Source organism: Neolamprologus multifasciatus, chromosome 23 (genome assembly GCF_963576455.1).
Source record: "Neolamprologus multifasciatus chromosome 23, fNeoMul1.2, whole genome shotgun sequence".
Taxonomy (NCBI): domain Eukaryota; kingdom Metazoa; phylum Chordata; class Actinopteri; order Cichliformes; family Cichlidae; genus Neolamprologus; species Neolamprologus multifasciatus.
The window spans coordinates 27012732-27032540 of record NC_140460.1 but is presented as its reverse complement, the minus strand read 5'-3'; the positions used below and the strand labels follow the sequence as shown (position 1 = coordinate 27032540).

At 39.7% G+C, this 19809-nt stretch overlaps 1 protein-coding gene across 1 annotated transcript; it reads right to left on the bottom strand.

The window, feature by feature from the left end:
* Positions 1-697: 697 nt before the first annotated feature.
* On the bottom strand, positions 698-18909 carry LOC146491723 (sodium/potassium-transporting ATPase subunit alpha-1-like). The gene is made up of 23 exons (XM_085151813.1): positions 18775-18909; positions 18243-18353; positions 15468-15527; positions 15052-15153; positions 14848-14949; positions 14529-14642; positions 14198-14332; positions 13675-13792; positions 13245-13513; positions 12842-13150; positions 11958-12092; positions 11528-11720; positions 11209-11384; positions 10969-11105; positions 10413-10563; positions 10160-10328; positions 9931-10085; positions 9716-9836; positions 8200-8345; positions 7936-8066; positions 2564-2665; positions 1572-1663; positions 698-891 (listed from the first exon to the last, which is right to left on the bottom strand). The coding sequence occupies exons 1-23, from the start codon at positions 18784-18786 to the stop codon at positions 863-865; spliced, it is 3069 nt and encodes a 1022-aa protein (XP_085007939.1). The 5' UTR covers positions 18787-18909; the 3' UTR covers positions 698-862.
* Positions 18910-19809: the final 900 nt, after the last annotated feature.

Below are 19809 nucleotides of genomic sequence, written 5' to 3'. Positions count from 1 at the left end.
ATGTTACTGGGAACCAAAAGGTTTGCAGCTATGACTGGAAACCCCACCTCAGCGTTCCTGTGGTTAGCAGAAATCTAAAGCAAAGTTATAAAGTTTAGCTGAGATATTTAAGATTTAATGAATGATCAGGAAACTCAATGCACCTGAAATGACCTTGTTATCTCTAACTGCTCATCAGATTATTAGAAACAAAAGTAAACTTCATAAATGACTGGCCTGGAGCCAAGGAACACTTTTGACTCTGATGTCCCGCACTAAACAAATATGTGCATTTTCTGTGTACTGGAATGTGCAGTGAGCAGGAAAAGTTGTCTTAATGGCTGGCCGATGCAGGTTGTTGGATGTTACGTTTATGACTCTTTGTAGCCACTTGGCTATGCATGGTGCAGGGTGAGGTGGAGATGAGGTTGTTAAAGTACAAGGGGAGGGATTTTGTAAAATACTAGGAGGACAAGGAAAACATTTAAAATCTCAGAAATGAATGTGAGGATTACACAACTTAGTGTCCATAAAGTAGCAGGTACCCCTAAAGAAATTATCTCTAACGTCTTCTCAGAAAGTTAAAAACTTTGGAGAGTATTCACAGGCAAGATACTGAACCTTGGGGGGAAAAAAAACCCTGAGACAGTTTTTTTTTCACTTTTAACATAACATAGAAACTTACAAGAAAACTGAATAAAAATGCAGACAGCCTTGATTTTAGATTAGAAATACTTTATTTCGGTACACACATTCATAAAGATATTCTTAATCTATCCATGCTTTGTGGTGTTTTTAGAGCTATAGCATCTCTAACAAACACTTAAGATAACATTAAGTAGTGATGAAACACACACTGCCTTCATGTCTGTCTCATGTTGGCTCAGTAGTATGTCTCCTTCTCCAACCAGCCTAAAAACCAAAGGAGACACGATTAGGGACATCATTTTTATGAAATTTCACCTCACATTTTTTTTCTTAATTCTTTATGTTGTCCAAATGACAAAGATTTTTGATATAACTCTGTTGATTATGCATTTGTAATTAAATATGTAAAAGGCTTTAATATGGACAGTTTCACACAGCTGTATCAGAGCCAGCCCTGCATACAGGTTCTGCTTAGATTCAAGCATCGTGACTGACTTCAACTAGTGGAGAGAGTTTACTTTGGTTTCTTAAGATATTCAACCATTTAAAACTTTTGGACTTTTAGTACCTTTTTCTTTGTAGTCTCAAGGTTAGTTTAAATGTTAACTAATGTAAATACATTTGGTGGAAGGGCTAAAAGGAGCATATTTGATCATGATTTTAGTTTTTAGTTTTAAACAAATTATTAATTAAAATTATTAATAATAATGGCATTGAAAACAGGATTTATATATATAAAAAAAAGCTAATGGATTTATATATATATATGAGATGCTCTCGCTTAAATAGATGGGGCCAAATGGAACTTAATAACTTATTAACCTAAATTCCAAAGAATTTATGTGCAAGTAATTTTTTTTAAAAATGGGTGAAAAAAGAAAGGGATAAAAATGTGTCCTATGTGCCTTGTAAAGTGTTTGGTCATTCCTAAATAAAACTCTTACCTCCTGGGTGGTGTCTGAGGATATATTTTCTGATTTCATCATAAAAGAAGAGAAGGAAGCCGTGCGGTAATCCACAGAACCACCATAATGGCCTAAGGTTTGGATGGACAGACAGAGACTGAATTACAAGTACAACACTGACATTATTTCTTTGACTCTGCTGAAGTGACTGAGGACATCAGGTGAGGAGTCCAAGGACAAAGGGAAACTTGAGTGCCAGAAGATTATGGGGGAGGTCTGGACTGGCATGAATGCCATCAATGGTTTAAGGTAAACAAAGAGCAGTGAAGTCAAATGTAGCGTGGAGTTGGTCAATGAACTAAATCTAACAGGTCTGACTAACAGGTCACAGAACTGCACAGATGTCTGTCACCTTTAAACATTTTCTGATGACTGCAGTAGTGGGAGGTATCAGAGAAGGTGGTGAGAGTACAGGACTGTGGTGGACAACTTTTGTACTTGGCAAAACCATCTGCAGTTTAATGTGGCAAAGACTAAGGAACTGGTTGATGATAGGAGGAGGACATGAACGTCAGCAACCCCTACTTACACCCGTGGGGTCTGTGTGGAGGATTACAAATACCTTGGTCTTCACCTTGACAAAATCTGGACTTAAAAACACAAAAGCCTTCTATTGGGAGGGGAAAGCTATCTCCTTTTTCAGAGAAAACATCTGCCAGAAGATGCGCAGGATGATTTATGAGTCTGTGTTGGCCAGAGCCATACTCTATGATGCGATGCAGGGGCAGCAGATAACAGACTCAACTGATCCTGTCGATGTTATGGTGAATGTTGAAAACGACAGGAATTGGCTTGGGAACGTGAATGCCCGTACATAAATGAAGATGGCAAAGGAAACAGCCACAAACACCACAGAGAAAAGGACAATTGTGCATTAGGAATTAGTCATTATAATTGCTAAATTAAAAAAAAAATGCCTAGAAAGGGTATCTCTAAGAAAATCATAGTATTAGCTTATCTGTTTTACTCACTTCATAGGGTACATTTTCAGGGCAATGTCCATGCCTGGGCAGTATGACAGGAACACAGCAAGAGCCAGCTCCTCAAACATCCCAAAGATAAGGACATTGTTCCTGTACAAAAGAAAAATGTCAGTCAATATCAATAAAACTGAAACTATTTTTTTTAATATTTTATTTGAATGCTCTTGGTGTATCCTTTGTTGTACTACATATATATTTAACATTGGCTCATTTTCTTAAATAAATAAAATATTAAGTTTCATGTATATCTATTTCAGCTTTTAGGAAAGCTTTTAGCCTGATTTGTGGAATAATAAAATTTGAAACTGTTTCCGGAGCTCGTTCTTCAAATGGTTCATGTTTTATATTTGTTCTAGGCTGTATGGATGCTGATGTCAGTCAGAAATGCTAAACAGAAGCCCCTGGTACCACACCAACCCATTCATATGTCCATTCAGTGACACACCGGCCAAGGAACAAGCTCTGGAAATGGACAATTCTGTTCTGAGACATATGAAGCTGGAAACACTGGCAACCATAGTCACTTGTCTTCCAGGGCCCAGAGCAGGCGGCATTGAGGGAAATTTAAATCTGCTGGCTAACTTAAATTCTGTAAAATTATAATTCACGTCGGCAGTAATGACACCCAGTTATGTCAATCAGAGGTCACTAAAATTAGTATGAAGTTGATGTGCAACCACGTTAAAACAACGTTGGTAGTTTTCTCTGGTCCCCTCCTGAATCGGACCAGGAGTCACACGTTTAGCTGAATGTTCTTAAATTGCTGACTGTCTGAGTGGTGTCCAAAAAAACAATGTGGGCTTTATAGATAACTGGAAAACTTTCTGAAAGTAACTTGGTCTTGTTAAGAGAGACGGCATCCATCCCACTTTGGATGGACCAGGTCTCATTTCTTAAAATCTGGCCAAATTTATTAAACATCATAAACGTGATTATCCAGAGTTGGGACCAGGAAGCAAAATTGCGGTCTACACAGGCCAAGGGGAGAGTGTCGCAGCAATTTCCGGCTCATTAATCAACCAAAGAACCAGACAGATTTTTAATCATTTGAAAGCCTGATTCTTAATCGTGTCCACCCCAGCTGAAAAACTAAAAAAAAGAAAAAAGAAAAACAGTCTTATTTGTTATCATATATCGTCCACCTGGGCCTTATTCTGAGTTTCTGTCTGATTTCTCTGACTTTTTATCCGATTTAGTGCTCAGCTCAGATAAAATCATTATTGTGGGTGATTTTAACATCCATGTAGATGCTAGAAATGCCTCATCATGGCGTTTAATCTGTTAGACTCAACTGACTTATTTCAAAATGTAAAAGAACGCACCCACCACTTCAATCACACTGTAGATTTTGTTCTGACATAGCGCACAGAAACTGAACATTTAACAGTGTGTCCTGAAAACCCTCTCTTGCCTGATCATTTCCTAACAATATTCAAATTTAGAATAATGGATTACACAGCGGTAGGGAGTAGATTTTATCACAGTAGATGTGAAATGGTATCTCAAAAATTTGGAAGATCATGATTTAGCCTGGAAAAGCAATCTGCTGCTTTATTTTAAAAAAGCCCACCGTGAAGCTAGAACATCTTAATAATCATCACTGACTGAAGAAAATAAGAACAACCATAGTTTTCCCTTCAGCACTGTAGCCAGGCTGACAAAAACACAGAGCTCTGTTGAACCAACCATTCTTTTAACATTAGGCAGCAATGACTTCATGAATTTCAGGAAAGCCAAAACTAGGGAGCTAGGAATACAATAAACAGAACGAGGGCTGGCACGACAACAGGCAGAGAAAAAAACAGGGCTAAAATACACAGAGGAATAATGAGGGAATGAGATACAGGAGGGAAACAGAGCTGGGAGTAATCAAATACACACAAGACAGGGAGGAAGCAAAACTATTGTGGTCAACCTTTACATGGAGGAAGTGGAAAGAAAGGCTCTTGGCTCTTTTAAAGGGAGAGCACCCAGCCACTGGTACAGATATGTGGATGACACCTGGGTCAAAATCAAGAAGTGGAATCCTTCGCTGTTCTTTTTAACGTTCACCAGGGAAGACACAAAGGATGACTGTTTGCCATTCCAGGACTGTGCCGCGTGCATTGAAGGGAATGGAAAACATACGTTTACTGAAAGCCCACACACACAGACCAGAGCATCCTATTTGACCCCCACCACCCTCTGGAACACAAACTTGGAGTAATCAGGACCCTACATCACCAGGCAGAAAATGTTCCCTCTAAGCCTGAAGGAAAAAAGAGGTAGGAGTTCAGTCTTATAAAAAAAGAAATCCAGAAACTTGTGAACAGAGATGAAAACACGAAAAAAGAGGGAACGCAAGAGGAAGTTCTGAAACATGTGGTAATCCTAATGGGGCTTTCATCAAGTCAGCAAAGATGCACAGAAAAGAAGGTCAGACACCAGCTAGGGAGAATCAGAAAGACAGACGTAACAACATTGTCCTCCCCTATGTAGCCGGTGTATCAGAGAAACTCAGGAGAGTTTTCTCCAAGCACGACATCCCAGTTTACTTCAGACCCAGCAACACACTCAGACAGAAACTGGTTCATCCCAAAGACAAAACTCCTAAACACAAACTTAGCGACATAGTGTATGCCGAACAGTGTAGCGAGGAATGCTCAGACGTCTACACTGGAGAGACCAAACAGCCACTTCACAAGCGCATGGCACAACATAGAAGAGCCACCTCCACAGGACGAGACTCGGCTGTCCATCAGCATCTAAAGGACAAAGGTCACTCTTTAGAGGATGCCAATGTCATATTTTGGACAGAGAAGACAGATAGTTTGAAAGAGGAGTGAACGAAACCATCTATGTCTGCTGTGAATGACCATCTTTGAACAGAGGCAGTGGTTTACATCAACTGTCTGCCATCTGTAATCCAGTTATCCCAGAGATCCCAGATGCCTTAACGTCCACTCACATCCTGGGCCTTTTGACCACAGGAAATCGCATGATAGGGTGGGACTAGGTTTCACAGCGGGCTCACCCTTGGCTGATTGTGACCCACACCCGTTTTCACACCTTGGCTCCTGTGATTAGGTAGAGGATCATTAGGGGGTCCATGCCCCTCTCGGTGGGTTACTCCCACAGAGCTTAAATCTAGGACTTGTCACCATTTGAGCCTAGAACTGATGAAGCTTCTCGGATGAGAGGTGAAATGTCTTCAAGCAACTTAAAGAAGTCCAGATGCTTTTCTTTCCAAGCTCCATAGACCAAAACTGAACACAATGAGCACTAGAAGAGGGACTTTCAAAATAAAACAGGAAACATGAGACATTCACAAAGAAGCGGACTTGACCCTGAGACAGGGAGACATGACTGACTGAGGAGACACAGGAGATGCACAAACATAGAGACAATGGTGACCTGACATGAAACGAAGAACACAGGGAAGGCGCAGAGTAAACACAGGCACAGAGACTATACACAAGCTATAATAAACACTGACACCCAAAACCATGAATAACACTAAATCAAAGAATATTACTTAAACTTGAAACACAAACACTGGGTGAAGGTTACAAGTGATCTTCTTATGGCCCCTGACAGTGGACTTATCTCTGTGCTTGTCCTGGTAGACAAGAGAGTTTAATCCTGTTGACCATAACATTTTATTACAGCAATTAGAGCGTGCTGTAGGCATTAAATATGCTGTGCTTCCCTCAGGTCAGCGGGTCTCATACTTTTGACATAATTCCCCACATGGCAGGAAGAAATATTTTCACGCCCCATCTAAACATCTAAACTAGCTGAGCCTTTATTTAGATAATAAACTAATTCACAATGAATCATTCAGTAATTAGTTTTAAACTGCTTTCATTTTAAACAACCATTTGTAACTTTTGTCAGTAGACGGCTTCATTAGTCTGCACCACTTCTTCAAAAAAGCAACAAGTTAAACAGAATGTGAATATAGAAGTTCAGTCTTATAAAAAAAGAAATCCAGAAACTTGTGAACAGAGATGAAAACACGTTTAAAATAGAATGACTCCTGTCTCAGAGTGATGCCGAAAAACTAGTTTGTGGATTTACTACTTCCAGGCTGGACTACTGTAATTCATTATTATCAGGATGTCTGAAACCTTCAGTTGATCCAAAATGCAGCAGAAGAGTACTAACAGAGACTAGAAAGACAGAGCATATTTCTTACATATTTTTTGTCTTCATTGGCTCCCTGTTAAATCCAGAATCAAATGTTAAAACCTTCTCTTCAAACACAAGGTCTTGATCAATCAGTGCCCATCTTATCCTAATGACCTTACACTACCATATCACCCCATTAAAACTCTTTGCTCTCAGGCTGCGTGCATACTTGTGGTTCCTAGAGTATTTAAAAGTAGAACGGGAGACAGAGCCTTCAGCAGCCCTCATCGCTCAACCTGCCCGTTGTGTCTGAGTGTGTGTTTTTGCTGCTAGTCCCCTCACATCTCTCTCCCTGTTGTGTGTGCTTTTGTGTGGGACTTTTGCATCCCTGGAGGTTTTGGCGCTGAGTATTGTTCAGCGCTGAAGTGTTCACTCACTGGAGTCAGCCACACATGCTGCTCTTCTGTTGCTGCCAGCTGCAGCTGATTACCGTCATCGGCAGCATCCCTACTTAACAGTGTATTGAACTCGACAGTATGGCAGTGGATTGCTTAATGAAAACCTTGTTTGCTGGTGGATTGCCTAGCCATCACCAGTGTGTTTTGTCTTCACTATGAATCTGGAGCTGAGTTGTTTTCATGGGAGTGGAGCCAGTGTTTTGGAATTGGAGTTGCTGTTTCACAATTCCCACCATGGACACGAGCACTGTTTTGATTTGGGAGAAATCGCCACGGGAACCACAGTGCTGGGACTTGCGCATTTTTTAACCCTGTAAATAAACTCACTGTCTTTTCTTGGAGGAGTTCTGCATTTGGGTCTTCTCATTACCTCAAACCTGACGCTTTCAGACCCCTCTTCCTTGGAACCAGCTCATGAAATAGGGCTAAGCTACCCATGATGCATCTAATTTTTCTTCTTCAGTCACCTTTTTTTAGACCTCTCTATTTACTTATTTGTTATTTTTCATCTTTGGCTCTCTTCCACAGCATGTCTTTGTCCTTGCTTTCTCCCCTCAACCTAACTGGTATTTCCCCCCTGAGCCTGGTTCTGCTGGAGGTTTCTTCCTGTTAGTGCTTGCTCGTAGAGGGGCATATGATTTGGGTGTTTTTCTTTGTTTTATTGTAGGGTCTTTACCTTATGATATAAAGTGCCTTGAGGCAAATGTTTTTGTGATTTGGCACTTAATACAATTCAATTGAAAAGTTCTATCACACCCATTGGAGCTCTTTCGGATCTTTACGTATACGTACTTCATTCCTTGCTGCAAAATAGAGTTCCTCCTTGTTTTACAGATGAGCAGATCGGCCACCTGGACAATCACAATACTGGAGAAGAAGGCTGTGTGGCAGGTGAACTCCAAGATCTTTCTGCGCTCATATGTCTGGTGTATAAAAAAAGAGATGAAAAGATTGGAATGTTTTTGATTTTGAGCACTGAAACTTCAGTGAACTGTACCGTAAAGTTTGATCATTTTCACAGTCCAAAGTACAGCTAGTAACACAACTCAGACTGACCCACTCCTGCCCATAGCTGTCTTCTAGGTCATTTAGAAATCTGTTATCCCAGAAGATTCTGAGTCCCATGAGATCCAAGGGCAAAAAACCATTTTCAGCCAGGACGACAAAATATGTGAAGAAGCCAGCTGAGGCCTGTATCATGCCTAACACCAAGAAAACAACAGAAAACGTCAATGGATTCTTATCAGAGAAAGTTTGAACTTTTTCTTTTACAACTGTGGCAGTTTCTTCATAAATAAACATGAGCAAATATGACACGTCAATGTCATTCTCTGCAAAAGCCAAGGTGAATAGATATAACGGACAAAGAATTCAAAGATTATGACACAGGACCAAACCACAGCAGGAAATATTTGGGAATACTTTACAAATGTGATATTGAAAATGATCACAAAATGTTACTTTTTTAAAAAAAACAATTATTGTTATTTGAATTTGGACCTATTAAGTTTCTTCAATCTTCATTCTTAAACATCTTCCTTTTTGAACATTTTTCAAATGAGAAACATTTTACAAACTTTGTATTGTTACTTTTGCGACAATTGTGACCAGAGAATGGTACAAGAATGCACACACAAGAAGGCCCTGAGTAAATGTGGTTATCCCAACTGAATATTTGTCAAAGCTGGGAAGGCACCAAAAGAAAGCTCCAGCTGATCCAGGAGAGAAGGACAACCGCAGTCGAAGCCGTGTCAGGAGTATCGGAACAGTTGAGAAGCATTTTTTTCTAAACACTGTGTCTTTGCGGCTTTTAAACCCCAAAACACGCTGCGCCAAAAATGGGTCCACCTCAAGGATCAGGTCCCCTGACACAAACAGAGTAACATAGTGTACGCTGTTAAGTGCCAAGAGGATAGCCAGGATTTACACATCGGGGAAACCAAACCACCTCTGATGAAGCGGATGGCACAAGAGTGAAGAGCTACCTTGTTAGGCCGCAGTTTATTCACACCTACAAGCCGGTGGACACTCTTTCAATGATGAGGATGTAACATCCTGGACAGGGAGGAACGCTGGTTTGAGCGCAGAGTCAAGGAGGCCATTTATGTGAAAAAGGGAAAGACCATCTCTGAAACGAGGAGGGGCCTAAGGGTACATCTTTCGCCATCTTACAATGCTGTGATTGCAGCCATTACCCAACTCTCTGTGAATGGTACTCATGGCCATTGATCAGTGGTTGTTGATCAATAATCAATAATAATAAAAATTTTGCATATTAATGATCATGAAACTGACCTCACTGCCCAGTTTTCATTTAATGTTGCTAGTTTCATACATTATGCAAATGTACTGTTTTATAACGTTGGGGACTTCTTCCGCCTCAGTCAGTTGAGATGGAAGAAGTCACTTGGATGAGTGATGAAACATTTCTCCTACTGAAAACGGGACGTCCAGATTAACAGAATCAACTTTTGGGAATTTCTTTACCTGTATGACGGAGCATGCAACAAGACATAATACAGCAAATATGAACAGAATAATTAAAGGCCTAAAAGTATAAATAATGTGTTACCAATCTGTCCATAAGCCATACTGATGAGTCTCTCGTTCACCAGCCTGTCTGATGCATTTCTGGGCTGTCTCTTCATGATGTCACTCTCAGCTTGTTCATAAGCCAAAGAAATTGCAGGGACCTGTGACACCACAAGTAAACAAAATCAACCCATAACTGCATTATCTACCATTTGAACCTCTACATAGAGCAGGATGAAGAGCCAAACAGCTCACCAAATCAGTTCCCAGATCAATACAGAGGATGGTGACGGTTCCCAGGGGCAGAGGGATGTTGGCGATCACAAAGAGGAGGAAGGGTGACATCTCAGGGATTTTACTGGTCAGAGTGTAGGCGATGGACTTCTTCAAGTTGTCAAAGATCAGACGGCCTGAACAAAGTAATTTAGCAGATTCAGTGATGCTTTGTATTTTATATAATTCGACATTTTTCTCAAGGTCTTACCTTCTTCCACTCCAGTTAAAATGGAGGCAAAGTTATCGTCCAGCAGGATCATGTCAGCAGCCTGTTTGGAGACGTCGGATCCAGCGATGCCCATGGCGACACCAATGTCAGCTTTCTTCAGAGCTGGAGAGTCGTTCACGCCATCACCTGTCACGGCCACAATGGCTCCCTGGACAAGGAAGAACATGTTTTTACAAGTCACAAATAAAACACTTGTGAAACTGTGTCTGTGAGAATCCCCAGCGATGTTCACCTGTCTCTGGCATCCTTCCACAATGATCAGTTTCTGTTGAGGGGAGGTCCTGGCAAATACAATTTCAGTGTGGTTCCTCAGCACATCGTCAATCTCCTCTGGGGTCATGTCTTTAAGCTCCCCACCGTGGATGACACAGGCCTTAGCATCCCTGTAGATTAGATTACAACAGTGCAAGTATAACAGCAGTTGTTATCCAACGTCCTGTGTCTGAGCACAGGGCATGATGAAGACAAGATGAAAACATTGGTATAGAACAAAGAGTGAATCAACCCTGGCAAAAAAAGAAAAAAAAAGATGGTATGTTAAGCAAAAAGCAACATTAGAAAATATTCGACTTAAGAAAATGTTGGATTCCTGCACATAATGAATCACATTTTCCCCCACACAACAGAAGTGTTATTACACTTGTATTACAAAGAATTAAAGTGTCAGAGAAAATACAGTATTTTCACATAAAAGGCATTTTTGCTTTACAGATTACATGACCTCTGTTTATGAACAGCGGCTACTTATCCTCAAAGTTAGCTAAATAAATCTTGATAAGAAAACTAACCTAGGGTTGACCTCTGAAACTGGAACATTCAGGCGGTCAGCAATGTCTTCAACAGTCTCATTGCCTTCTGAGATGATACCCACACCTCTAGCAATAGCCTTGGCTGTAATTGGATGGTCACCTGTGATCATGATGACCTGCAAGGATTGAGGAGATAAAATGTTTATGTGCAGAATTTTTTTTATAAACTATATCCAAAAAAATCAAAATTTGAGATGTTCTTTGAAACAGTTATCATACCTTGATTCCAGCACTTCTGCATTTACCAACAGCATCGGGCACAGCAGCACGAGGAGGGTCAATCATGGACATGAGGCCAGTAAAGCACAGGTTCTCAGTGGGGAAGTTCACATCATCAGTGTCAAAAGCAAAGCCTACTGGGAACTGGTCATCAGGCAAGTGATAGTGGCAGAAACCTATAAGGCACCAATAAAATGTGATTGAGATTCAATTGTCTGTTAAGAATCAATCAGAATCTGTATCCGTTATGGTCTGGGAGGAAAGCTGCCTCGTTTCTCTCTGTACTGTACTCAACGTGGTTGAAATGAAAATAAACTACCCAAAACTCTCTCTCCAAGACCTCCCAACTCAAGATAGGCGCTATTGAAGGCATCTTTTAGTTCGTCGTCCAGAGGCTGCTCTTTGCCCTCAAGCATGATGGTGGAGCAGCGGTCCAAAATCCTCTCTGGAGCTCCTTTCATCACCAGCAGATGCTTGGTTTCTCCGGGGGTTGTGTTCTTATGAATAGAGAGCTGTGGGACAGCAGAAAGGCTGGATTTAAATGCAGGTCTTATCTATACTATCAGTGGTTTATGTAATGCAAAATGACTATGTTGTTCTACACTCTTGTGCCCATAACTGTTTATCAAAGATGGGCACAGCGTCCAGGTCTCAGGTGGACTCTTAGGTGGAGTCACACATATAAACTAACATACAATCTTTATATACAATATAATTTTAAGTTTTAATACATGGTGTGGATTGTTTACCTGGTATTTGTTTGTGGAATTAAAGGGAATCTCAGCAATTTTGGGGTATTTTTCTCTCATTTCACTAACAGATCCACAGCACAGCTCGATACACTTCAGCAAAGCAGCTTCTGAGGCATCACCAGCGATATTTCTCTGTGGGTTTTAGCAAAACCAGAAACGGATTATATCAATCATGGATCAAGTCCCTTTTTTAATAACAATATATTGCAAATTAAAATGAATGAGCAATAAATAACAATATAATAGCTCGATTATTTGTTGGTGAATAAACAAATAAATTTACAACATTGACAAGAAGAAACCTGTAACCACACATATTAAACAAATACTATTTGCAATAAATTACCCACCCTGTCACATTTAGTGGACTTTCAGTGCAAGAAATACGTATGTCATATATGGTAGATCCAACAATCTCGCTGGCCACCTCTTGCTATGGCTCAAGCTGTATATTTAAAACATCTCCAAAAAGAAGATCAATACACAAGGTAATAAGCTCTGTCCAAGCCTATGAGGACTTGTTCCACTAAAAAGCAGTTACTAATATTTTTCTCCAGTGTTGAATTTAAGTATTTTCTGATGATCAGAATCAATGAACTAGAGCAACACATTTATGAGCTTATACTTCTGTGTTCAATCTATGCCATTGTTACCCCATCATCGCAAACCCTATTGGAGCCTTGCTGTGTAAACTGACATGAATCTGACATGAAAATGTAACTACACTCATACCGCTGTCAATGCACCATCATGAATGCTGTCAGTAACATCTGCCAGTTGCATATGCTATGCTGTAGATTCTGCAAAGATTTACTGCAGATGTATAATTTATGCATTAGAATTTGATAATTAGAGGAGTTTTAAAGATGAAAGTTTCTCACCTTCAGAATGGGAACATCGTTTTGGCCAGCCAGGAAGACGGCACGGTTGCAGAGTCCGGCAACTCTAGACAGAGCAGTCCAGGTGGGGGAGCTCTTTTGAAAAGCGACACCGCTCTGGTTCTCAGTGGTGTCAGCCTCATGGATCTGGTTGTCAAACCACATGTGAGCCACGGTCATTCTGTTCTGGGTCAGGGTGCCAGTCTTGTCAGAGCAAATGGTGGAGGTGGAGCCCAGAGTCTCGACAGCCTCTAGGTTCTTCACCAGGCAGTTCTTCTTGGCCATGCGCTTAGCAGTCAGAGTCAGACACACCTACAGACAAAACTTCTGTTTTCAAAACTGTAAACTATGGCAACAATAAATTGAAAGGTATTTAAAGAGAGTATCATTAGACACCAAAACTCACAGTGACAGTAGCCAAGAGACCTTCTGGGACGTTGGCAACAATGATACCAATGAGGAAGATGACACCATCTAGCCAGCTGTATCCGAGGATGACGGAGAGGATGAAGAAAGTAAGACCCAGGAAGACGGCCACTCCAGTGATGATGTGGATAAAATGCTCGATCTCAATGGCAATGGGAGTTTTTCCAGCTTCAAGACTGGAAGTAAGGGTGGCGATACGGCCCATGATAGTATTATCTCCAGTGTTGATGACGATTCCTCTGGCTGTGCCTGAAAAGAGAAGAGACACCGAGTCCACAGAACAATGGATGATTTCATTCTTCCTCGTTATACTTCTTATTTTGTGGATTACCAGCAAGCATCACTAAACTACTGTTTCATCAAATAAAAACCACACTCAAATTGTCAACCACAAGCTGTTCATACTCTACCTTCAACACAGTTGGTGGAGAAGAAAGCAATGTTCCTGGTTTCCAGTGGGTTTTCATGGGAGAAATCTGGAGAACGAGTCTGGGGCTCTGATTCACCAGTCAGGGAGGAGTTGTCCACCTGAGAGATTAAAAAGAAAGTAATACAGGTAAAACAAACACATGAATGCTATTTAATAAATATGAATTTGACTGAAGGAATAAATGGGAACTGGTATGATGTTTGAATGAATCACAAAAATCCTACTCAGAATGAAGACCACCACATGCATCAATATACTTAGCAACTTAACATCCATACATAAAAATGTTGAACAGTTGAACAGTCAGCTTGCACGCAAAAGATTAGCTAACGTAAATGGACTGAGGGCTGAGCTCGACTCCGTCGCCGGCCATAACTAAACTATGTCTAAAACTAACTAAACATCACAGCCTGTCTTCTTCTCATTTAAATAAATAATAGTAGATATCAAACACATGTTCTACAAAAATGTTTGCTGGCATTAAGAGTATTTGAGGCACAGACCTTGCAGCCATGAGCAGAGATGATTCTCAGATCAGCAGGGATCCTGTCTCCTCCTTTCACCTCCACTAAATCTCCAAGCACCACCTCCTCGGTGTTGATGCTTTTCTTCTCTCCGTCACGGATAACCAGGGCTTGCTATGAAATCAAAGATTTTAGGAATTTTTGATTAACTCGGTTTGAATTTAATCCCAGCAGCAAAGTTTCAGATGATAAAATGTATCATCAGTGCAGAACTTTTCCCTTAAGACTGTGCAAAAAATACTGCAGTTTCTTAATTCATATAAGCTGTAAATATGTTGAATTTACATTAGTTTTCCTTTCAGTGTCTCACCTGTGGGACCATGTTCTTAAAGGAATCCATAATCCTGGAGCTCTTGGCCTCTTGGTAGTAGGAGAAGCAAGCCGTGATCATGACAACAGCAGAAAGCACGACCCCTAGGTACAACTACATGAAGATAAAAGAGAGAGTTAGGTGGTACAGCAAACAGTGGTACAGATTGTTTATCTTCATGCATGCTCAATCATCCAGTGAAGGTAGTCCCAAAAAGTTGATTCTTTTCAACTGAAAAGGTTACATCCAGATGAACAGAATCAACTTTTTGGGATACACATTATTTAGTAGATAACAATTCAGATAAAGACTTGCTTACATTATCATTTCCAGGGTTCTCTTCTGAGGCAACCTGGATAGCGTAAGCCAAGAAGCAGAGGAATGCACCAATCCACAGCAGCATGCAGAAACCACCAAACAGCTGCAAACCAGAGGAAATAACATTCAGGCTTTGCCTGTTGTACTCACTTTTTTGCATTTCTAATATCTGAATTCAAACACAGATTTGTGGTTTGACTCTCACCTGTTTGCAGAACTTGACCCACTCGGGTGTTGTGGGAGGAGGTGTGAGGGCGTTGGGACCATCTCGGGCCAGGATCTCTTTTGCTTTGGATGAAGAAAGACCCTAAAAACAGTGTCTGGGTTACTCCAAGCTCAAAAGACCTGTCTGTACAAGTGGAGTACACTACAGTTCTTTCCTACCACAATAATATTATAGCATACAGGTCCTATGTCCCTTTTAATTGTGTGTTTTGTGGGTTGTTGAGGAGTGTTTTTATTTTATTTATTTTTTGTCATGTCCATCTAATGTCAGAAAAAGAAGTCAGACTTGACTTTTTCGCAATCATTTCGCAGTGTTTCTTGGATAATACACCTCCAATAATGGCATTACTTCACAAATAGCCTGGTAAGTTGACAAAGCACATTTGGAGTGCTCACCCTTGTCAGGTCACTTCCATATTTTCTGTGAAGTTCATCAAAGCTTAATTTGTGGTCATCCTAAGGTGAAACAAAGACAGAAAGAGACAGAGAGATGCATTTTTAAAAACAAGTCAAAAATCCCAGTGATTGTGAAGCTGCAGCTATAATCTCCTTTGAGAAAAATCTTTTGTAAACTTCTCCGTGTCCTCCAGAGGGACACAGAGAGCATAAAAAAGACTAAAAACTGGGCATTATGGCTACATTTTGGTCCATGGAGGAAATTTAAGATTGGCTAAAGCAAACAGTCAAGTAAGACTAGAATCTGTCTGTGAATGGAAACAATGTTGCTGCTAATAACCACTCTTTTAATATCTGACTGATGTTTCCTCCCAAGAGTTTTCCTCATTTTTTTGACATTGCAGTTGAATTTCCCAGCAGGGGCGTCCATCCTGACAAACCTGTAGCTGAACTTTAATCAATATAAATTCTAATGAAAGAAATTAACATTGATTTCATGACGTTGATCATGCACATTTGTAATTAGCCCCAAAAAATTATTTCAGCAATTTCATAAAGAACAACTTATTGTAGTCTTAATACAGAATACAAGACACAACAGGAACAATATTCTCTATCTGCATTTTGACTTGATGCAGCATGTCATATCTTATATATAAAAACATATATATATATGTATATATACATATATATATATGTATATATATATATATATATATATATATATATATATATATATATATATATATATATATATATATATATATATATATATATATATATATATATATACATACATATATATCTGACCAAAGTGCCTCAAGGCTGTATGGTGACCCTTTGCTACATGCTGTGTACACAACTTTGAAACCATCCATACCTCCAACACTATTGTTACAACTGCGGATGACATGACGGCCATCTGACTTTTAACTGTAAGCAACGAAAACACATACAGGCAGGATGTTCACAATCTGACATCATGGTATGTGAGCAGCATCTTGTCTCGAACTTCAGATGCCAGGTGGTCACCATCACAAGGCACCTTTATTGTGATGACTACACCTCAGCAGTCGTGGGTAAAGCAACTTTTCTCTATATTTCTAAAGGAGATTAAGATAATATTGTCGATGCACTTGCACTGTTGTTTAAGGAAGTTGGTCCAGTACTTATGTCCTTCTATGTAACATTAGTATAAATGTAATTTTGGTATGCTTGTAAAATTACAATAAAGGTCTTTAACCTACAAGTTCACTTTGACTTTAAAAAAATTAAAGTTTCAATCATCTGCTGCTCTGAGTAGGTTGAATACAAAATGATGCATTTCATTAATATTTACTCGTTCAATGAGAAGTCTTCAGCTTGGATGAAGTGTGATCAGTCACATTTATAAGCAGTTTTTACAGTGGCATGAGAAAACGGGTGTGGTTGCATGGTTCACCCAATAAGCCATTTTCCTTACCGAATGTGTCATAGATAATGTAAACATGCCATACACTACTGTTGCTACTATTGCAGCTCGAGAACACTTCTCCACTGATTTTGATGTTCCTACTCAAAAAACCCCACATTTTCATCATGTTTATATGGAACTGAGATGTCCTGTAGCACATCTTTGAGCTCAAGTTAAGATATAGGACGGTGATCATTAATATGCAACCAGGACGTGGCTTTAATCACCTAACAACAATCTGTTGGGTGTCATTGTGCAGGAGGGTCATTGGCTGGATTCAAGAAACTAGAACATCAATCATGTATGTACACCAGTCATTCATCACAGTCCTTGTCAAGCTTGTCAATGTCAAGGTCATACAATCTTAACCTTGAGAATTATCTGGGTTAAGAACCACTATATTACTGTGTGTAAGTTACATACTGTTAAATACTGGAGGAGGAATATTATTCTCGTGAACAGAACAGATGGATGGCAGAGAGCTTCCCATGGACTGAGCTCACCGGGCCTTCTGATGGACGAGCTTAAAATTATTCTCAAAATTATTTGACAGAATATCATCTTCTGTCAAAATAGCATCTTTTCTAAAGTTCTTTTAGAAGCGAATCACCAGCAAAATATTTTAATCCTCTATTTGCTTTCTATTTGGTTACGAACTGACATGGCCAAGGTCACTATCCCTCAAAACCCTGCAGGCACCATGTTATTGTTATGAAATAATTTGTCATCCCTTTGTTTGCCTTGTGATGCTTCCCCAGTGATGCAATTTCATCAGTGACCTTGAGAAGCGACCAAGACACCGGTTCAGAGCAAGAAAAGGCTGACAGCGGTGAAAACTAGCTGTTCTGCTGGTCTACATGTGAATTCAAACCCACCTAAAACTTTATTAAAGTGATTTTATAAATATGGACAGTTGAATGATATAGGTTTACTGTATGTGGATACAAGATTAGATATCATTTAATCAAATACAAAATAATATATAAATACAACCAGCTCCTTCACTCAGCATTTAAACCTTCTTTAGATAGCATAACTTAAAAGTTTATTTATAACTGCCAACATCTTAACAACTTAACATGGGATGGTACACAACAATGTTTATGAAGTACAGCTTGGGCAGTCAGAGCTCATGCTCTAGCTGTAACATGGACTGAAATACGCTGTCCTTAAGTCCATTTCATGAAAGTCTTTCTTTCTTAATTAAGATGAATATTTGCACGTTACAAACTCTTTATAGCGTTTGCAGAAGTTGTGTTTGTGTGCTTGAGTCTTACCTGACAGATGATCACAGAGTGGCTGCACAAAAGAGGAGTACTCACCAGATCAACTTCTTTTTTCAGGTCCTCCGTATCCTTGGATTTTTGACCCTTCTTGGTTGTTTTTTCATCATTGTCTGAGGTGTTCGCCAGTTTGTAGTCATCATTCATTCGCTGGAATGAACAAAGTGGGACAAAATTAAGTTCTAAATAACATTCAAAACATGTGAGAAGATTTCCCTGAAGCTTCTTCTTCTATTTATTCAGAAAGCTGCAGAAAACCACCTTAATTAATTATTATTTGTAATTATTGGTAATAATTAATAGATAATATATTGTTGATTGGCATGCTGTTAATTATTAGAACAGTGAATTCAAATTTGCATACATCAACATTTTAAAATATGGTTTCAGATAGACAGTTTTTAAAGCTGGAAGGTTTTGACATGAGAATGTGATATTAAGGTCCAATGAAAATATAAAAGCTTAACTGAAAACCCATAACCAAAAACTGAAATGAATTTAAAGCTAAAAAAAAAAAGTAAAAAAAGAAGAGAAGTCTAAACTCCAGGTTAAAACATGTGACAACACTTACTTTCGATCCCATGGTCACAGTGCAGTCTCTTCCTTCAGTCTGCCCAGAGCAGAGACTATTGGTTACTCATTTTAGCCTACCTTTATACCTGGATAGGAGGAGCTTAGGGAAACGGTGGTTAGAGGACAAGGGATGAGCACAGTTGGGGAGGTCAGTGGTATAGGGAGGCAATCTTCCATGATCTCAATGAACTCCTCCCACACCTGAGTTTTTGGTTCAGCCACTGTCACTCATGCTTGTCAGGTACTAGGTAGGTCTTCTGCTTGATGGCTTTGTTCACCTCTAGTATCCACTATTTTGTCTGAGGGGTCCCACCACTGCAGTCTCAGGAAGAGAGGTGCAAAATATAGACCATTAAGACTCAGTATCCCTCCTTCTCTCTCAGAATGCATCCTCACTATACATTTCAGCACATCAAGTTTGAATGTTGTTTGATTTTCACTTCATGAGTAGAGTGGATAGGCTCCAGCCCCACTGTGAAAGTGGATGGATGGAGGGATTGAAGGATAGATGATCTTATCAGGTCTCATCTAGTAATAAAATGCATGATCTGACTAGAGACATTTCAAATTTCTGTATTCTTCTACAAATACAAAATACAAAAAGACTTACTGGTTCAGCCAGAATTTCATCACAGAACGATGGTGCAACCAAAGGAAATTTGTAACCCTGATGACCCTTATGAAACCAACCCTTCCTGCTTAGGAAGAAATGACTGTCCTTGATAGCTGGCTGTGCCACTGTGAGTTGTTGGATATGTTTGTTGTAAATTCATGACTGTATGCAATCACTGGATTTTGCAAGATGAGGAAAGGTGTAAAAATGCTAACAAATACTTAAATAGTAAAACAGAAGGGTAAGGGGGGGGGGGGGGGGAGTGAAATATGGAGAATCTCCAGTAATATTATTAAAGAAGTGTATAAAGGCCAGTGAAAGGGTTGCACATATGAGACTATTGCTGTTTAACATACACATTTTGCCATAACATTTTGTTGTTATTGCTTGTGTACAGTGTCCAAGAGTGTTTTGAAAGGC